This window comes from Eretmochelys imbricata, chromosome 1, assembly GCF_965152235.1.
Source record: "Eretmochelys imbricata isolate rEreImb1 chromosome 1, rEreImb1.hap1, whole genome shotgun sequence".
Taxonomy (NCBI): Eukaryota; Metazoa; Chordata; order Testudines; family Cheloniidae; genus Eretmochelys; species Eretmochelys imbricata.
The window spans coordinates 168,230,322-168,251,480 of record NC_135572.1 but is presented as its reverse complement, the minus strand read 5'-3'; the positions used below and the strand labels follow the sequence as shown (position 1 = coordinate 168,251,480).

At 39.8% G+C, this 21,159-nt stretch overlaps 1 protein-coding gene across 3 annotated transcripts in view; it reads left to right on the top strand.

Annotated features, from left to right (window-relative positions):
- MAP3K7CL (MAP3K7 C-terminal like) overlaps window positions 1-21,159 on the top strand; it is an 82,103-nt gene that overhangs the window by 11,648 nt on the left and 49,296 nt on the right. For 2 of the 3 annotated variants that reach the window (XM_077819576.1, XM_077819569.1), the window contains exon 3: window positions 19,362-19,470. In XM_077819576.1, the coding sequence (XP_077675702.1) occupies window positions 19,362-19,470 (109 nt within the window). Of the gene's footprint in view, window positions 1-18,886; window positions 19,019-19,361; window positions 19,471-21,159 lie in introns of those variants that run through there. The other variant, XM_077819586.1, reaches the window with a different exon arrangement.

Genomic DNA, 21,159 nt, shown 5'->3' with positions numbered 1-21,159 from the left:
GACTTACCAAGTGTCATTTATACCTTCTTATACCTAAATTTTACTCTCTGTACTTGGTGGGGCAGGTCAAAAATGGAAGTTCTTTTCCATTTAAAAATTTTAAAAAATTTCTTTTAAAAAAAAATTTCCTGAAATTTTCTGACTTTTCCCAATAACATTATTCAAAACCAATAATTTTGGATTTTTCCACTGGAAAAAAGGGAGGGGGAGAAGAGAAGCTTTGAGAAAAAACAAAAGCCAAGAAGTTTTCATTTTAATTTGAATCCATCTATGTTATTTTGTTTAATTGAAAATTGGAAAATTTCAAATGATACAAAAAATTTGCCAAAAAAAATGTATAATTTGAAAAGACATTTTTGTCAAAAATTTCAACTAGCCATAGTAATGAGACTGAATTTAGAGGTTATGGGGCTAGAATAGTGTTTGCAGCAGAAAGAGCAGGTGATGGGAGGTTGTACTTTAAAACAGGCGGTGGCCTATTTTTCCTGCTTTTGGATACTTGTTGTGTAATTTACATCTTACTCCCTTATAGCTACTTACACCCAATTACCAACATGTAATTTACTACACTTTACATATTACCTCAGAATTTTCCCCTTTGTTTTAAAAATTCACTTTTTTAAGCATGAAACTTTGCAGTTGAATAGTCTGCATTGTGGCTTAATCCCAGCAGTAAGGGGATTTTGCATCATGCATGTATTTTAATAACACAGTGGTGTGGAGTTAGAGTTCAGGCTGCAACACTATCCCTATCTTTCCCTGTATGTATACTTCCGTCACACATTTCTTAGAATTTCAGGGTTTATGTGCATGTGAGAATTGTGTTCAGATTGGTTTAGGAGCTCAGGTTGTGGTCAAGTTTGGCTCAGTCAGGGCACGATTAAAGATGAATGAGTGAGGGTCTGTGACTCTGCTGGAAACTGAGGTCAATACTGAAACAGAGACCTGAATTTTTCTGGGAGAATAAAAAGAGTCATAGGAATCTAAGAGGAAATTCACTGAGGGGAGATTTTGAAAAGAAAGCTTTTTTATTTTCATTTTTTGTTTCCTAGGTTTGTTTATTGAGCATCATCAGTGTGCTTGGCACTGTATGGAGCAAAGAGGGGACATAGATTGTAAGGTCTTTGAGTGCAGACCCGAAGTAGACAAACAAGCAATATAAAACAATACATACATACAGTGACCCACGTCCTGAGAGGATAGAGGCATCACAGCATGGTTCAAGGTGCTGATATATTTTACCATAGAGGGCAAGACCATCATGATATGCTGCCAAGTATCTTAAAAGTTTTTCAGCCTATTAGATTTCACTATACAACATGACTAGTTTGAATTAAGTATATAGGTTGTGAAGTGTTTAATATGACGGGTCAAATTCATCCCTGCTGTAATTCCTGTTGACTTTGGTGGAGTTATACAAGAGAGTAATCCAACCCAAGATGTCAAGGGAAAAACCCTCAAAAATAGGGCTAAAATTTCTGGAAGTAATAGCTACTTTGGGGTGCTTGAGATGTTTCCATATAAATCCAAAAGCAGGAACTGAAAGTATATTCACAGATAGGGAACATCAGCATGGGATCTTGATTGAAACATGGTAGAAAAGTGAGTATTAGTAAATAATAAATAATTATTGACGATTATATAATATTTTTCATGCAAAATTTCCCAAAGCACACCTGTGATTATTGAAAATCTGCAATTGGGGAGAAAAGTAGGGACATGCTTTTTAATTCCACTGAAATACCTTGGATACGGAGAACTTTTTGAGGGGACGGCTTGGAAAAATAGCAAATTTATTGCTTAAAAATAAATACTGTGACTGTACATTTTAAGTAGGGACAGTAGGCATGAAGTGTTCTGACAGTCTGATCCATAAATTACATACGTAGCAGTCATTTTCACCCATTCATGACACTTACCTTTGGGATGGAAAATGGCAGCCATTTATTAGTGCAGAGCTATAACTTAGAACAGCGTAATTTAGGACAGGAAGTAAAGAGTATTTTAATCAACTGAAATGCAAGGGACATTTTGGAAGGCAGAATGTATCTGCCTGATTGGAATTTAGCCAAGTCATGATGATAACCGGCCATTTTGAGGAACTGAAGTGTAAAAAGAGGAACAGATATTCATGTGCTTTATGATACAAAAGGAGCAATCATAATAAAGGAAGAAAGCAATACAATTCAGAATAAACTAGATAGTTTAGGAACCTGCAGTTCAGTATAGAGAAAATATGAAATAAAAATGAAGGATTGGGGAATGTTATCTGTGGAAAATACTGTCAAACAGTACATGGTGCTTAAGAGCAATAAGACCAAAGACCTATTCAGGGATACATAAATGAAGTTATTGAATTGGAGGTAATTTGGAAGATTATAACATGGATGCTAGAAAGCTGTTAAGCCATTGTGAAATGTAAGGACAAGCAGAAATACCTACAAACTGGAGAAGGGCTCTGCATATGGGAAACGATATCCAGACTTCTTGCTACGGAGAGAAGTTACTATACTGGATAAACAAAACAGATTAGCCATGAGAATAATTGGTGTAAGTAGGGTTTGTTTGTTTGTTAAAGAAATACTTTATTGGAAGCAAAACTGCTAACTGAGGCGGGCTGGCTTTCTTCTGTTTTGCATTTTTCTTGTGTTATTGTGTTGAAGAACGAAAGGCATGTCTTCACTAGCAACGTTAAAGTGTTGGCTGTGGCAGCACTGCCGTGGCAACACTTTAACGTGGCTGTTTAGTCGCGGCATAGCGCTGGGAGAGAGAGCGCTCCCAGTGCTATAAAAAACCCCACCTCCACGGGGGGAATAGCTACCAGTGCAGGGAGCACAGCTCCCAGCGCTGGTGCACTGTCTGCACTGCCACTTTACTGCACTGAAACTTGCAGCGCTCGGGGGGGGTGTTTTTCCACACCCCGGAGCCAGAAAGTTGCAGTGCTGTAAAGTGCCAGCGTAGACAAGCCCTAAATGAGCTCTCTATTCTGCTGATCCTGGTAGTTCTAAGATAATACAGGATAATGATGATGCATAATTGGAATCACAGCCAATTCTGAAACAATGAAACTGGAGCACACATGTTTTAAGTGTGTCATAAATGTTCTTTTATTGCAAAAAACCCTTAGAGAGTATACAAAATTATTGGAAAGGTTTATTTAGCCGTTCTACAACCGTGCCAGTTAGAACAAGGACCATCACCAAAGTGAAAACAAAGGTACTCTTAGGACACCCAAGTTTGAAGTTTTTGGTCATTTTACAGACATTCTGAGTGACATTTGTGTATTTTAAAGGTGTAGGATTTGTGTAAAGAAAGTGTAACAATGTTTTTGGGCATTAGGTCAACTTTACTCCACTTTGCTGACTCATACATTCAAGCTTTGTAAACAATTTTTGTTTGCAAATTACGACCTGCAAAGTTTAATTTTTAGCAAATGAATATTTAAAATAGATCATTTACCCCATTTTATAACTCAGAAACAGTGTAACATGTATTTGTAAAAAGGCTGGGATTTTGTGCACCACATTGTGTTAGTTTGTAACTACTGAAAATTGTGATTTATAATTGAAATGCCAATACTTAGCCATGATGACACAAGCAATCTTAATATAATAAGCAGCACTATATTATGAGGTTCACAGATTCGGGAAATGATGGGCCTTATTCACTGCTGCATTACTCTATTTTTATGCAGGTATCACTCCACTGATTGGTGTAAAACTGGAATGATGCGATGAGAAGTCAATCCCATGTGTGTAGCTTAATGGTTACTTTCTATATTTAGCTGAGTTTGAAGAATTTTAGTGCTGCATAACAGAGAAGTTGATAATATAAGCTGTAACTGGGCACAGTGTGGATACTCTTCCCTGCTCCCTCCCTGGACAGATCTGGTAGTGAACCTCATCCCTCACTTACAATGCAACCCTCTTTTAATACAGTCCTGCATCTCTCCTGAGTACAAACTTACGCTTTATTGCATAGTGCTTCTTCTGAAATGGACAAACATGCAGACAGTGAGGGCTAAGTAAAGGGTATTTGCACTTGAAATAATGGAACACAAATGCAATTTCATAGCAAAAGCAGTATTATCCCTAATTACACTGCTTATAGTGTCAGAAAGCATGAATTTTGTCTTTAATATACTGGAAGTTCATTTGGGGACATAAGGTTTTCTTCTTTCCAGAATTTTGAACCTTTGTACAAAATTAAGGCTTCAAGAATTCAAAGTTGTTTCATCATAAGTGTATCGGGATCTGCTCCCCTGTCAGTGCTTGCATGCAAATGTAAGCCCTGATGCTCCAAAAGAGCCCGACTGCGCAGAGTTCTGTTGAGTTCAGTGGGGCTCTGCACAGGCATGGAGATCCACCTACACAGAGCTCCTTGCAGAATCAGGGCATTACACATTATTAATGGGTACTTTCCTACCCATTTCAGGTACTTAGAGGCAAATCTTACTTTCCATCTCCATGCAGACACAGAAGACCCCAGCTGCACCAGCACTGCTGTGATACCATTATAATCCCCCACCCAAGAGAGGCAGGATTTGGGGAGCATACACAGAGGCTGTACAACACTGGCACACTACAGAACATGGTTTATAACCAAGTTTATTTTGAAAGATTTAGCAACTCTTAAAAAATTACTACACAGGTTTAGCTCAGAGATTTTATTGTGTTGCTATAATACTTGTTTAATGAGCACAGGAACAAAATCACTTGTAAGTCAAAAACTGGACATTCATTTAAAAGTGTAAGTCAAAAGTGGGAAGGGAAATCAAGTTGATGAACCAACCCCTAGGCAGAAATTAAACAAAGGGAAAACAAAAAAAAAAAGAAGTGATCCTACATGACTACCTGCCATATTTGTGAACTGTTTCTTTCAAAATGATCCCAAACCTACATTGTGCTGAGAAACTTCAAATCTTGTGGTCTTCAAGGGTTTTGGTTTGCATCTTTGATATAATGAACTTCTAAAATGTGTCCTCTAAGGGGCAGCATTGGGGAGCAGATATATTTGGATAAACATTATTTATATACGTAGTTCAGTGCGGTGTGTTTAAAGAACCTATTGTAAGTAATGGAATATGAGTGCTCAAAAGATGGACGTTTTGTGTCAAATCATGAGTTTTCTAAGTGTAACTGTATGTATATTTGAGGATCATAATTGCTGAGCTGTAGTCAACGTTATTAGAAATTGTTCAGCTAAAACTCTAAAACCATGGAAACCTGTGAATGTGGGATGTCTGAAAGCACATAGGAAACCTGCTTTTTGTTGGCCTACCTAACTGGCACTGCCACCTTGGGTTACTTTTCTCCAAGAAGCATCAAGATAAGTCATTTTCAGGATAACATTACATTTTGCACCAGCACTAATTAACTAATGCTGAGAGGTCATTCCTGGAAATACCTTTTTAGGGATTTAGGGATCCCTACACTTTTTAGGCCATGTCTACACTAGCAATCTCACAGTGCCACAGCTGTACCGATGCAGCTGTGCCGCTGTAAAATCGTTTGTGTAGCCACTCTATGCCGATGAAAGAGAGCTCTCCTGTTAGCATAATTAAACCACTTCCAATGAGCGGTGGTAGCTATGTTGGCAGAAGAGCCTCTCCCACTTACATAGTGCTGTCCACACTGGCGCTTCTGTTGGTGTAACTTATGTTGCTTAGAGGGATGTTTTTTTCATACCTCTGAGCGACATTAGCACTTTTGTCAGTATAACTTATGTAGACGTAGCCTAGAAACATTGCTGCCTATCATGACATAATATGGCATCACTCTGGGGTTCTGTGTACCTGCCAGTTAGTCTTCTGTATTTATTTTTATCTGTATATAGCTATGTACTTTCTAGTATTTTATTAATGCTGCTCTGTTACCTATTGACTTCACAACTTTTATAATGTTCTTTTAATATTTTTTAAATGTTACAAATATGTACCTATCTCTAATGTACCAATCGCTTTGTGGTATCTAGGTGCCAAACACAAGAACTTTAAGCTGCTGTATTCTTGGGCTGTCTTTTCTGTTCTGCCCTTGATGGGTTATATAGTCCATAAGTTGTTTTTTGCTGGGGGTGGGGAGAGTGCGGATATTTATAGAAAAGGGAAAAGGATGGCTGGACTGATATCATAGAATCATAGAATATCAGGGTTGGAAGGGACCTCAGGAGGTCATCTAGTCCAACCCCCTGCTCAAAGCAGGACCGATCCCCGACTAAATCATCCCAGTCAGGGCTTTGTCAAGCCTGACCTTAAAAACTTCTAGGGAAGAAGATTCATCACCTCCCTAGGTAACGCATTCCAGTGTTTCACCACCCTCGTAGTGAAAAAGTTTTTCCAATATCCAACCTAAATCTCCCCCACCATAACTTGAGATCATTACTCCTTGTTCTGTCATCTGCTACCACTGAGAACAGTCTAGAGCCATCCTCTTTGGAACCCCCTTTCACGTAGTTGAAAGCAGCTATCAAATCCCCCCTCATTCTTCTCTTCTGAAGACTAAACATCCCCAGTTCCCTCAGCCTCGCCTCATAAGTCATGTGTTCCAGTCCCCTAATCATTTTTGTTGCCCTCCGCTGAACTCTTTCCAATTTTTCCACATCCTTCTTGTAGTGTGGGGCCCAAAACTGGACACAGTACTCCAGATGAGGCCTCACCAATGTCGAATAGAGGGGAACGATCACGTCCCTCGATCTGCTGGCAGTGCCCCTACTTATACATCCCAAAATGCCATTGGCCTTCTTGGGAACAAGGGCACACTGCTGACTCATATTCGACTTCTCGTCCACTGTAACCCCTAGGACCTTTTCTGCAGAACTGCTGCCGAGCCATTTGGTCCCTAGTCTGTAGCGGTGCATGGGATTCGTCCATCCTAAGTGTAGGACTGTGCACTTGTCCTTGTTGAACCTCATCAGATTTCTTTTGGCCCAATCCTCCAATTTGTCTAGGTCCCTCTGTATCCTATCCCTACCCTCCAGCGTATCTACCACTCCTTCCAGTTTAGTGTCATCTGCAAACTTGCTGAGGGTGCAATCCACATCATCCTCCAGATCATTTATGAAGATATTGAACAAAACCGGCCCCAGGACTGACCCCTGGGGCACGCCACTTGATACCGGCTGCTAACTAGACATGGAGCCATTGATCACTACCCGTTGAGCCCGACAATCTAGCCAGCTTTCTATCCACCTTATAGTCCATTCATCCAGCCCATACTTCTTTAACTTGCTGGCAAGAATACTGTGGGAGACCGTGTCAAAAGCTTTGCTAAAGTCAAGGAACAACATGTCCACTGCTTTCCCTTCATCCACAGAGCCAGTTATCTCGTCATAGAAGGCAATTAGATTAGTCAGGCATGACTTGCCCGTGGTGAATCCATGCTGACTGTTCCTGATCACTTTCCTCTCCTCTAAGTGCTTCAGAATTGATTCCTTGAGGACCTGCTCCATGATTTTTCCAGGGATTGAGGTGAGGCTGACTGGCCTGTAGTTCCCAGGATCCTCCTTCTTCCCTTTTTTAAAGATGGGCACTACATTATCCTTTTTCCAGTCATCTGGGACCTCCCCCAATCGCCATGAGTTTTCAAAGATAATAGCCAATGGCTCTGCAATCACATCCGCCAACTCCTTTAGTACTCTCGGATGCAACGCATCCGGCCCCATGGACTTGTGCTCGTCCAGCTTTTCTAAATAGTCCCTAACCACTTCTTTCTCCACAGAGGGCTGGGTCACCTTCTCCCCATGTTGTGCTGCCCAGTGCAGCAGTCTGTGAGCTGACCTTGTTAGTGAAGACAGAGGCAAAAAAAGCATTGAGTACATTAGCTTTTTCCACATCCTCTGTCACTAGGTTGCCTCCCTCATTCAGTAAGGGGCCCACACTTTCCTTGACTTTCTTCTTGTTGCTAACATACCTGAAGAAACCCTTCTTGTTACTCTTAACATCTCTTGCTAGCTGCAAATCCAGGTGTGATTTGGCCTTCCTGATTTCACTCCTGCAAGCCCGAGCAGTATTTTTATACTCATCCCTGGTCATTTGTCCAATCTTCCACTTCTTGTAAGCTTCTTTTTTGTATTTAAGAGCAGCAAGGATTTCACTGTTAAGCCAAGCTGGTCGCCTGCCATATTTACTATTCTTTCTACACATCGGGATGGTTTGTCCCTGTAATCTCAATAAGGATTCTTTAAAATACAGCCAGCTCTCCTGGACTCCTTTCCCCCCCATGTTATTCTCCCAGGGAATCTTGCCCATCAGTTCCCTGAGGGAGTCAAAGTCTGCTTTTCTGAAGTCCAGGGTCTGTATTCTGCTGCTCTCCTTTCTTCCTTGTGTTAGGATCCTGAACTCGACCGTTTCATGGTCACTGCCTCCCAGGTTCCCATCCACTTTTGCTTCCCCTACTAATTCTTCCCGGTTTGTGAGCAGCAGGTCAAGAAGAGCTCTGCCCCTAGTTGGTTCCTCCAGCACTTGCACCAGGAAATTGTCCCCTACATTTTCCAAAAACTTCCTGGATTGTCTGTGCACCGCTGTATTGCTCTCCCAGCAGATATCAGGGTGATTGAAGTCTCCCATGAGAACCAGGGCCTGCGATCTAGTAACTTCTGCGAGTTGCCGGAAGAAAGCCTCGTCCACCTCATCCCCCTAGTCTGGTGGTCTATAGTAGACTCCCACCACGACACCACAACATTGCTCACACTTCTAAACTTAATCCAGAGACTCTCAGGTTTTTCTGCAGTTTCATACTTGAGCTCTGAGCAGTTGTACTGCTCCCTTACATACAGTGCAACTCCCCCACCTTTTCTGCCCTTAATGTCCTTCCTGAATAGTTTATATCCATCCATGACAGTACTCCAGTCATGTGAGTTATCCCACCAAGTCTCTGTTATTTCAATCACATCATAATTCCTTGACTGTGCCAGGACTTCCAGTTTTCCCTGCTTGTTTCCCAGGCTTCGTGCATTTGTATATAGGCACTTGAGGTAACCTGCTGATCGTTCCTCTTTCTCAGTATGAGGCAGGGGCCCTCCCCTCTCATGCACTCCTGCTCGTGCCTCCTCCTGGTATCCCACTTCCCCACTTACCTCAGGGTTTTGGTCTCCTATAAACTGTGTTTTTTGAAAACAAACTTCTGCAAATAGATTAGTCTTGCATTTGCCTACCCTACACTTTCCCCTCTACAGTTCTGACTGGTGCCACTGCAGATGCAGCTGCAGTAGTGGTAACAACAGTGGCAGTTCTTATGAAAAGTAGGACACTGGCTGCTGCTGCTCGGCTTTTTACCTTTGTGTCCTAGGAATTCTTATTTCTTCCTGACAGCAGGGAAGCTTAGTGACAGCATTTTCTGTTTAAGATTTTGAGTGTTTATTTGTAAGTACACACTTGCTTGTTATCATCAGCATAATGCTGATAATTGAGTCTGTAATATCCAATTCAATCAGTGCAGTTACTCGACGTGTCACCTGAGAACAGAAATTATTTCCCTGAGTTTGTTTAGATGACTACCAAGATTTATTGACCCAATGCTGAGAGTTAAATATGGTGAAGCTCAGATCCATATTTAGCTAAGGGACACAAGAGCATGCCGTAAGGGACCTTTGGGCCGAGCTTCCTTTGTGATCCAGGGACCTCTTGATCCCAGTTGGCAGAGGACACAGGGGTGCATAGGATTACAGGGGTCTGCTGGGTCTGATCTCGACATAATAGTTGTCAAAGGGTATCATGTAACATCTCCAATGAAAGCCTGTGTCACACTAGTCAGCATAATCACTGTGAAATGTGTGAACAGATAGTATGTAAGGAGTTATGTATCTACACTGAAAATTATGCTCTTAAAGTCTATGAGTTGGGGTTGGAAGATGATAAAATTTCTTTTGGACAGTTGACACTTATTTATCTGTCTGGCTGTATGTAAATTGAGTATTCTGTACTTCACTATGAATGCCTATTTACACTCTGAGCAAAATGCTAATCAAGTGATTGCAAAGTCTCCAGGGGAGTGTCTAGATAGGAAAAAACAAGCAGCGGGAGTTACTCTGTTTACAAGTGAATGATTGGAACTACATCTGGGGTTCATAGGTACATGCAGGTATCCTTTCCTGAGGGGACAAGCTGCCAGGTGGCTTGTCTTATGAATGGAGGCTCACAGGCGATCTGGCAGTTTGATGCTGGGAGAGAAATTCTGGGGGCGCTAATCTTTATGAGACAGGGGAATGTCTTGTTAGTTAAGTTTAGGCTCTAGAAAGCATGTTATGATTTTATTTTACATGTAACCCTTTGTTTCCATTCATTCTACTTGCATCTTCTCAAAACTCTGTTCTTTATTCAGTAAACTTTTACTTGTTTTCACTGTGAACAACTCCGACTGCTGTGCGTTCAAGAGAGTGGTGATCCTGAGACGAAACTGGTAAGCCAGAGTGTACTGGTCCTTTGGGAGCAGTGATCTGTGAATTCTATGATAGTCCAGTAGAACTGGGGCTGGATACTGCAGGGGGATACTCAGAGTCCTTAGGGATAGAGTGTGCCTAATGCTTGCCTGCAAAGGGTCAGTGGAGCCTGTGGAGGCTGAGAGGGGAGTGCTTGTGTTGCCTGTGGCTGGTGGAGTCAAGGAGCTGACTCCTGACAGGTACAGACAAGGCTTCCTCATGCTAAGGGCAGGTGGTAGTGAGATGCCTTACAACTCTGGTATACCTGAGAAGCATCAAACTCTCCCCCTGCTACCATCTCTATACTAGGCTCCCAAGGGAATCTCTATTGATATCCCAGGGGGCTTCCAGGGGAAACAAAGACCCATGTGGGTCACATGCCATAGAGAGAAATAGAGCTTCTGGAGAGCCCATCCTGGAGCCCCAGGCCAGCTCCTTCTTTGACAGGCCCCGAAAGGGCCCGTGGGGGAGAGGGGAGACAATAAACCCAGGCTCTTTGAGGAAACGGAGGTCACCATCAATTCAATATTTTCAGAGCCATCTCTGAGCCCAGTTTGGCTCCCTGTCCTGAAGCAGGATTATTAGGGAAAAGTTCCCAAAGGGGACATAAACAGAGCTGATTTTATTTATTTATTTCCTGAGCCCACCTTCATGGAGTGCAACACAGTGGATAATCCTTAGCACCTCATTCCCCTGCTCACCTTCAGAGTATATAGCATGGCAGATCAATGCAGAAAAGACCAGGCCAACAGATGTGTGCTTCAGTGAACCAGAGTTTTTGTGAGACCTATCCAGTAATTCCTGTTCTCCCCTCCACATCTCACATCCATCGGCAGAGATCGAGATCCCATTGTATATTGTCTGCTTCTTCAACTAGTGAGTGCAGAGAATGGTGGTAGTGGAGGGGAGTGGGTGGCATAAAGCCAGCTACGCTGATGATATGCCAGCTGATGATTTTCCTGCGATAGGGAGATTCTCCACAGCTCCTTCATGTTGGTTTAAGGTCCCTTTGCACAACTCCAGGTTGAAGATCTGTACCTAAATCTTTAGTCACCCGAACATGGCTTTTATATAAACGTAATTTTACTGATCTATACGTATATTCATTTCACATTGAGCACTGACAGCATGTGCAACACCTTAAAAGTCAATGACGTTGTACAGGTTGTAAACAGAAAACTTAGTTCTGAATGTTTTTATCAGAGGTATCTGGAACACCTTTCATTATAGCCATAAATTTCTTAAAGTTAAATTGCAAAGCTAAAATAAAAAATGATGTAAGCACCAAGGTATGTGCTAAATGCCCAGCTAAGGTGTTAAGGGCATACAGCACAGAAATAATTAGTTTAACTTGCTTATAATGGATTGCATGGGACTAACTGTATCAGTGAGATCACAGAATGATGCATTCTGGAATTTCTTCAGTGAACTAGAAAAGGATTAACTGATGGCAAAACAATGGATTTCTAAAATAGCAAGCTTAAATTTATTCAGTGTTTGTCCCCACTTATTGGGAAATGGGGGGATCTTGGAAGAGGGGAAGGAGATTTGCCAAAATTTCTGGGTATATCTCAGTTTTCCTGTAAATTTGGTTGGTATTTTTCTTCTATAGAAATGTCCAATGAATTTTTTTTCCCTACAAATGCAACTACAATTTTTTTAAATCTGAAAGAGAAAAATATCAACTCAAAAAGGTTTTACATGCTCAAAACACCACCTCCTACTGCACATTCCCTGCAGTGCAATATTTTAGACCTTGTATTTTATATATTCAGAGGAACTCCCAATAGAACATTTGCCTGAGAATGGAGTGCAGGATCAGGCAAAAAATGCATTCATGAAATATTTTTATTTGGCCAAATTCTGTGCCAACTCACACCCTGGGCAATCCCATTGGCTTCAGTGATTCAGCCATGTGATGTGTAGTTAAAGAATCTGTCTTGTTGCCATTTGCTCCTCCTTCAGAACTCAGTCATGTGGGGTATAGAGCATCCTTAATTTCCATCAACCTCCGTGAGAGTCAAGGGTGCTCTGCACTTTCCAGGATTGGACCCTTAAACAGTTTTTGCTGTTAAAAAAAAAAAAAAAACAAGTTAACTTCTGTGTGTATTCTGTGTTGTGTTCTTTTCAGATGAAACAGTGAAATGAAAATTTCACTTCATTCACTGTTAGGAAAAGCATGTTTTTCAACATCTCCTTTGAACATCATCCATGCGTTAGAATATTTTAAAGTGTATTTTTAAATAGTGACTGGCAACCTCTGAAACACCATTTCAGCTTGAATGAGGTCATATGCTACCAAAATACTGTTCATATTAGGAAACTCACATGAATTGAAAGTAGCACAGCTATAAAAGGGAAGGCAACAGGTGTTTTGTTAGATAGCAAATACTGATCATTCTACTGCTCTTTATACATGTGTAAAATAATTGATACTTCATATTTTAAAAAATTACAAACTTGTACCAGATATCAATAAGCTGCAGTGTTTCTAATTTAAGGTATGATTACTTTAAAATCTTTTGATGACTAAAACATGATATCCTGTGTGTCACTCTTCTAGAGGAGTTCAGGTTTCATAATGTGATATGGGATCAAAAGAATTTTGCTTGGGTACCAAACATCTGATGACTAAGAGCAGGCTGGCAGGAAAACAGGGTACAGCACCACTACTGTGCTTCTACAGGAAAAACCGGAGGGATTATCAGCATTCTGAACTTTTCATAGAGATTAGTGTAAAGTGTATATTCAGCCTGTTATGAATAAGTATTTACTGTGCTGCACCAGATCATGGAGTAGTTTTCCTGAGTGCAGTGGGACTGCTCACAGGAATAAGAGCTATAGGATTGGGCCACTAGAGTCTGTTCCCAAGTTTTACAGTGCCTTAATAGGAATTTGAGCATGTAACCTAATTTCACTAAGACTCAGTTTTCCTTTTTTGTAAAGTGATTTTGAGAACTTCATATGAAAGGTGCTATATGAGTGCATGTTATTGCTTGATTTCAGCTTTAACTGAATTTTTTATAATATTACATCCCCAAAAGTAAACAGGTTAAAAATAATTACAGAATGATAGTAATTATTCAACCTAATATTTCAGATACAGTGCTGTATATGTAAAATGTCTTAATGTTAAAGTTTGAAGGATAGGGTCTCAGAGGAATCAGGGAAAACTCCTCTTAAAATGTGAACTCAAACATTTGAAAATATATCTAAAAATCTAGTTTGTTTATGAGTTCTTTAGATGGACAGTCACATGACCACCAAGTCAGGATCAATGCAGTCACAGAAGTCCATGTCATTGTGTGCTTGGTTTTAGTGGGACTACTCACATGAGTAAGGGCTGCAAGATAAAGCCCTGGATTCTTGACTCCCAGTGTTGTACTGTCAGACTACACTGTCATCCGCATAGTACATACAGCAGTAGTTCCAGAGGACTACTTATGTATAAAGCACTGAAATTTAAATGTGATACAAGGTTTTTTGGTTTGTATAGTTTCTGTGTCCCAAAGGGTGACTTGCTGCCCTGCATGGTACTAAACTGACTGAAAGCGATGGGCGAGAATTGTTTTACGTTTTGAGAGTTAAGCACTGTTAAGACTGTCTTCTTTTGAAATGTGTGAAGAGTAATATGGGATTTCATCAGAAACACTGATATATAATAAATGGAGAATATGATATAACATGCTTATAATAGATAGAAAATACCAAAATATTATGTATTGAATTTGGAAATACATGTACTATTTACACTGTGATCTGGTAGTTGTGCACTGTCAGTCAACAGTTTTGAAAAGTCATCCATGTGTCATTCATGTGTCAGTGTTTCTGCCTCATCTTGGGCATGCCAGATAGATTGCATGTGTATGACCTATGTTAGTGAGTGATTAAGAATCTTGCTGTCTTGGTTAGTGAAGGTAAGTCTTGTTGGTGCTTAAATACCAAGGTTTTGTGCATCTTAGAGATACCTTACATAGGGCCTGTTCTTCACTGCATTGCACCTTGTGAGTTCATTCAGACCTCTGCCAACTAGGTGTGTAAATGCTATCTATCTGATTTATTTTACATCCACTTTCAATGGGTGCAAGTAACTACACACAATACAAAGCAGGAGAGAATCAGGCCCTATGAAAGAAATCCTGGCATTGAAGTCCATGGGAGTTTCACAATAGATTTCAGTGGGGCCAGGATTTCATCCTATGTCTGTAAACCAAGTACATCCTTTAAAAATAATTAGTCCTCTAGTTGGAGAAAGAATCCCTCATTGAGATCAATATTACGTGGTGGTGCTATTTTATAGCGAAATTTCAGTAGCAATAGTGGTTGTGAACAAAGCTAAATCTTCCTCCAAAATGAGATAAATAGAGATTATTATAAATATCTTTTCAGAAGTATATTTACAGCTAAGAAAGAAAGATGAGCTCACGGATGAGTGTAGAAGTCAGGGGCATGTTCATGCTTTGAAATCATTGTCTGGATTCCCCTGGCCAGATTCTTGTTCCTGCTGTGGTGGCACAGTGAATCTAGGAAGAAGGCTTAATCAGCTATCAGGGGAATCCCTAGGTAATGTAGAGCCTGCGTGGTGCTTCCACACCACCTCCTCCAGCCCGCAGCACAGGTGCCTTTCCTGGAGGAAGGGGAGTATAAGCAGAGTGTCTCTGTGCTCCAGTTATCTCCAGGTATGGACCAGCCCCTTGGGTCACAGGCAGCTAGATTGGAGCAGCCAAAGGGTAGCTTTGATTTATGCTGGGACTGGATCAGTTTCTGGCCAATACTAGGTTGTGGGGGGAGACAGAAAGTTGATTTAATGCTATCTTTGCAGCTCCCCCTGCTTCTGCATCTAGTACCCCTCAGATGAACCAGAGAATCTGGCCCCAGATGTGCTGTACTTGAGACATTCCAGAATACAGGCATTTGGGATAACCTGTCAAATTAAATTTATTGTTTTTTTAAAATATTTTGAAGGTAGGGAAACTAACTTTTTTTTTAAGTGTTGTTGTAGCTATGTTGGTCTGTGGTCCCAGGATATCAGAGAGACAAGGTGAGGTAATATCTTTTATTGGACCAACTGCTGTTTGTGAAAGAGACAAGCTTTTCTTAATTAAAAAAAACGGAGTATAATGATAGGCTCAGCGGATATATTGTCAGTCAGTCTCCTGTCCTATAGTATCCTTTGCACTTTCAAGGATCCTGATTATCCAGACGAATACATACAACCAGTAGGGTGTTTAAGCTTTGCTTGTTGTAATTGCATCAGTCTGGACAACTGCTTCTTTTTTTCATGGCATTTCCAGATTCAGTTACTAATTACCCTGCTTGTAGTTACAAAACTGACAGGCAGTGTCAGAAATAGCAGCAGAATCTACAAGCTGTTAGTTTTAAGTCAGTTGCAATTTCAATTCCTGTCCAAAATATTTGTAAATAAATCTGTCTTTAGAATGTACTTATAATGAAGACTATACAAGACCCTAACATACTACTAAAATTAATCCATTGTCTCTTTAATATAATAATTCTATCATCTGTTGTTAGACAGTCTGTTATTAGACACTACCAAAGCCATTACAAACCTAGCCTAAAACACCAAGCCTCATCCTCATTGTTAGCTTTGATAGTTGCCTCTATCATATAATAGTTTGCATGTGGCCTGTCCAAGTTGGCAATGTCACCCCAAGCTGATTCGAGCCACAGACATTTTTGCTGACTGGAGTCATGCTATCTTTGCCAGTTTGCTGGAATAGACACAGACACTGATTGGGTCATGCTGAAAACATTCCTGTCCTGTGAAGCAAGTCTGTTTGTATTTTAGGTTTGCCAGGACTAATGAATTAAAAATCTTGAACTCTCCACAGTTTGCTGCTTAATAATGCCTCTGTCAGAAAGATTTTTTTCCCTCTGAAGCATGACAACATCATAAATCTCGTTGTTGGAAAGGAAAGGAAGGGAGAGTGGAATTGCGAAAAAAAAGCGGAAAAGGGTGGTCTTGTGGGACAGCAAAGCCTATGGGAAGTGCAGGTAGCAGCATGTTGCCTTAACAGCTGTCTCAGCTTCTCAGACTCTGTCAGTTTGTTGCGATGTAGCAGGTGCAGCCTTTTCTTTTATTGAATCTTTACTCCATAAAGGCAACGACAAGCCAAGGCAGTGGCTGGCCCTGGATTATACAAGTGCAGACTCTCCACTAAGTGAGGTAAGGCAACAGGTGTGAAAACTGAACTAAACTGATAGAGCTGTAACACACTTAATCTGAGTTCTGCTACAGATTTTTATAAAGAAACAACAGCCTGTTCCATAGACAGTCCTCATGAATATGGAACTGCTTTCTGGGATCCTTTTAAACACCTCATTATACTCAAAGTTGCCCACTCCCATATCCTTCTATCTACAGAATGATCATCCTTTTTTTTTGTGTGAGGAAAATAAGTGGGAAGTTTGTACGCAGTTGATCTGTTTCATTTCCCTCAGCCGAGGGGACATGCATCATCCTATTTACAAACAGAGAACTGAAATGAGGGTTTCCCTGCCTTCTTGTTTTCTTTATTTTCTTTTTGATGATGGAGACCATTGAGGAGTCTGCTGAAAATCTGGTGAAGAAATAATCTTTAATTCATAAAACGAGATAACTGGCTCATGTACAGTGTGTATATAGATAGGATTTTCTTTTCGTAAATTAAAACAAAATGAAAAAGTCTCTTGTGTAATATTAAAAACATTAGTTATTGAAGGGAGTATTTATTTTTGCCCTCAGATCGGTGGCTAAATACTGGTAATTTGTAAACATTGTAGACCACACAGTGTGTGAATGGGGCAAGACCACTGATTTACTTCAGACAATGCTCAGTTATGGTAAGCTTAAGGATTCCAACAAAAGACATCCTATCATATTTGTTGTTAAAATGGTATTAACTTCCATGAATGTTTTTTCTCATTTCTTAGTCTGTGATATTAAACATGAAGCATCTTATTGTGTAGAAAACCTGTCTGATGATGGTTAACAGATGTGGTGCATGTGTGATACAATATGTAATTATGAACAGTCTTGTTTTCAAAGCTGTGCGAATTTGTCTCTCTCTTTTGTTCTAGGTTTGTTTGAGAGTCGTGGGGGGGTATGTTATGATAAATAATTTTGGTTTTGCAATTGTTCTTTTTTTAAAAAACAACAACAACAACAAAAAACCATGCAAGGTCTCAAATACTTTTCACAAAGAGACCATGGAAGAGGGCAATCATTACTCTAGAAAAAGTTACTACATAAACAGACCCCCCAAAAGGCATTTTGTCTGTTTAAATGACTTTTGTGGTCTCTCCCAATTGATGCTGGTTGGGTGTGTGTGTGTTCTTTTGATTAGTAATAATAGGGGAAGATGTGGTTATTCATGAGAATCCTCCAAATATTAATATGAAAAGAGGCTGCCAGCTCCAAAATAAGGACTTTAGAATAATTGTTCTTTTTTTAAAAGAAAATCTAAGCACTGTAAAACATCCACTATTTGATCAGAGTTCACGTCAATGGATTATTGTGTAACATTGCCATAGAGTAACAGTATCCCTCTGCCGGCTAAATGCTCAGACAGACAAAACAAATAAAAAATAAATGTTGAAGTCAGTGGGCCAAACTTATGCTTGGTGCTACTCTACTGCCTGCAAAGGATTAATGCTAGGGATGAATTTGCCTCGTTTTGTGCATCATCAAGCAAGACCTTTATCTTGTAATGATGTTCTCTTGTACTGATTTTATGTGATGCGCTAATAATTAAACATAACATCAAATGGGGTAATGCAATTTTAGTGCAGAAAAATGAACATTGCTTTCTCAAGTGTAACAGAAAAGCTGCAATGTGATTGGCTAAGAGAACTGTTGTTTCCCTTTCCATCAATTAAACCCCACATTGTCTACAGAAGTATAGCACAGCTTTTAGCAATTTTGCTATAGTTTACTGAATAATTTGATTTCCAATTTTCTATGCATGTTTTACACTTGTGTTTATTTTTTTAAATGTTATTCTTGTAGTAATCCGCCAAGGTTATATAGGTGCAATGCACTGCTGGGTAATGTTTGAAGTTTGCTTAGTTCTCTTACCTCCTCCTTCCCCCCCCCCCCATGCTACAATGATTTGTGCCTGGGCAGATCTTTCACCATGTAAGATCCATTAACTTCATTTAGGCTCCATACAAAGACTTGGCTCATTGCAGGATTGGGGTCTCAGTGTATACTGTTTGTGAATGTAATTACAGCAGCTTTATATGATATATATGAGTTTAAGTTGGACTTCAAATATTTAATAGACTCTGGGAAAAAAACTTTTACTGGAAAGTCTAAATATACATAATGTAACTATAAGTGTCATAAGCCTAGACATGCTTTAAGCTTATCCTGTCTAAGTTGATAGCAACTGAAGACCTTAATATTTGATGGCTGTTTGGTGTTCTATGTGAAATGAATTGGGAGTTTCGGGCTGTTTCATAGTGAAGAGGGATCCACCTCATTAAAACCGCCATTTGGAGTTGGCAGACTCAGAAGAAAGGCCACAGGCTGAATTAGGCCCTGATCCTGCAACTGACTTCCTCTAGGCAGACCCTTAACATCTGCAAGGAATCCCACTGAAGGGTCAGTACCAAGCTTTGGAGAATTAACAATCTTCTGACTCTTAAATGTGTGACTGTCCAGGTCAAGGCTGAAATATGCTGACAGGACAATGTGGGGAAATTTGCTTTGTCATTGCCTTTACCTGGACTGTGGATAAATCAAGGAATTTAGTCTCTATCACTGAATTTCACTTTAAAAAATTTGTAAAAGAAAAATCAAATGTAGCCCTGTGCATGTCACCTTAAATTTGCTTTATTAGAGTAAAAAATGCAAAAAGTGCAGCTATAAATGTGTGCAAATCACTAAGTGAGGATATAATGGCTTCATATGATCTGTAATGTATGCAATATTTATATAATTGCAGCTGGAACACGCAGATAAACGCGTAGGCTCAAGTGCCCACATGATCACCACAGCAAGAGTACCTGCTGATAAGCCAGTCCGAATTGCCTTCAGTCTAAATGACTCCCCAGGTACAGTTCAATTTTATGGAATAAATCAAAATGAAACATTTCTAGATTTTTTATGTTCTTGATAGTATTTATATTACCAAATGAAGTTCAATGTCATGGATGGACTTTTTCCACATATGTGAATGATTAGTTTTCCTGTCTGGTAACTACAATATTGTTAGTGGAAACTAACAGTTGATTAAAATCACTTGTCCAACAGCCAAGATACTGTAAAACTAAGATTTATTTCAAGATAATGTGTAATAAACACAAAACTGTGACTGAATTACTAATATATTTGCATATAAACTGAAAAAGTGTGCTAAAACTCCTAGGCAACATTTTTAAAATTTTGTTATTTTATTTTGATGGGGGGGGGGCAAAGCTGGCATCTAAGCAAAGGACAGAACAAAAATACACTTTCCATAGGCAGAAAGGTTGAAAAATACCAACAGAGTGCCCAGCTTGAGGAAAGGATTCAGGAAACAGGCACTCAGTTCCCCAGTAAAGTAGTACAAATTCCATTACCGTTTGTCCTGTAAGCTAATGTTGACTGAGCGTTAACGTCCCCAACGTAACCTGTGCATATGTGAACCCTTGGATTAGGTTCACATTATTGACTGTACCTTAATTTTTGAAAATGCCCAGAGAGCTATTGATAGTCACTTTCTGAAAGTCAGAATGAAATAAAGTAAACCAGCAACAGTGAAGCAAATGGCAGCATCACAAAGAAGGAAGCTAGCTCTGCTGCCAGTACTAGGGGAGAGCCTGGAGGCAAGGCAGAGGTGTATACAGAGCCTGAAACGCACAGGGTTTCAGTTATCGTTACTTTTGAACCCACTTCCCATGCATGTTTGTAGATTACCCATGCTACAGTACTATCTGTCTCCCTTTCACGATATGGATGGTGTAGCTCAGCTTCTGCTCTCAGAAGTCACAGATCTTTTCAGGTAAGTTATTCTATTCTGTGCATTCTTACACAAGAGAGTAATATATATATATTCACACAGCATTCAGGAAACGGAGCATTAGTATTCCTACAACAGCCTTAACTCTGCTCAGCGATTTTGTTTTTCATTCTTTGTATTCTTATTTTCTCTGTAGACTCTTTAGTGTCAAACTGCTTTTGTGTATGCTTTTACACACAGGACCACATTCAGACCTGGTATAAGTAGATATAAGTCCACAGACTTAAGTGGAATGGCATCCACTTATGCCGCATTTGAATTGTATCATGGAGCAGAGTATAGGCTGTTATAGGAATAATAATGCTCTGTTTCCTGAATGCTGTGTGAATACAATCTCAACTTCAATGTTACATTCATGAAATTTTTGTCATCTTTCTTTTTTCTTTCATAATATTTTAAAAAATATATTAAAATAATCTTCCTGTATTTATTACTACTTAATATTACAGTAGCCCACAAAGCCCAATCCACATCACAGCCCTGAAGGGACGTATAATTATGAATGGTAACATAGTTAATATACTAAAAACTTTATGAAGAGAAGTGACATATAAAAGTTGGGAGAAGAAGGATACAATCGGGGGGGGGAGTACATGCTTATATATGCCTTATTTTGTAAATTATAATTACCGGTATATTATAATATATAAAGAAAGTACCAACTATCCCCATCTGCCCATTAAGCTATCTTTAACAATCTGATTTCTTGTAAGCATCACTGCAAAGGTAGGTCCTGAAGAGA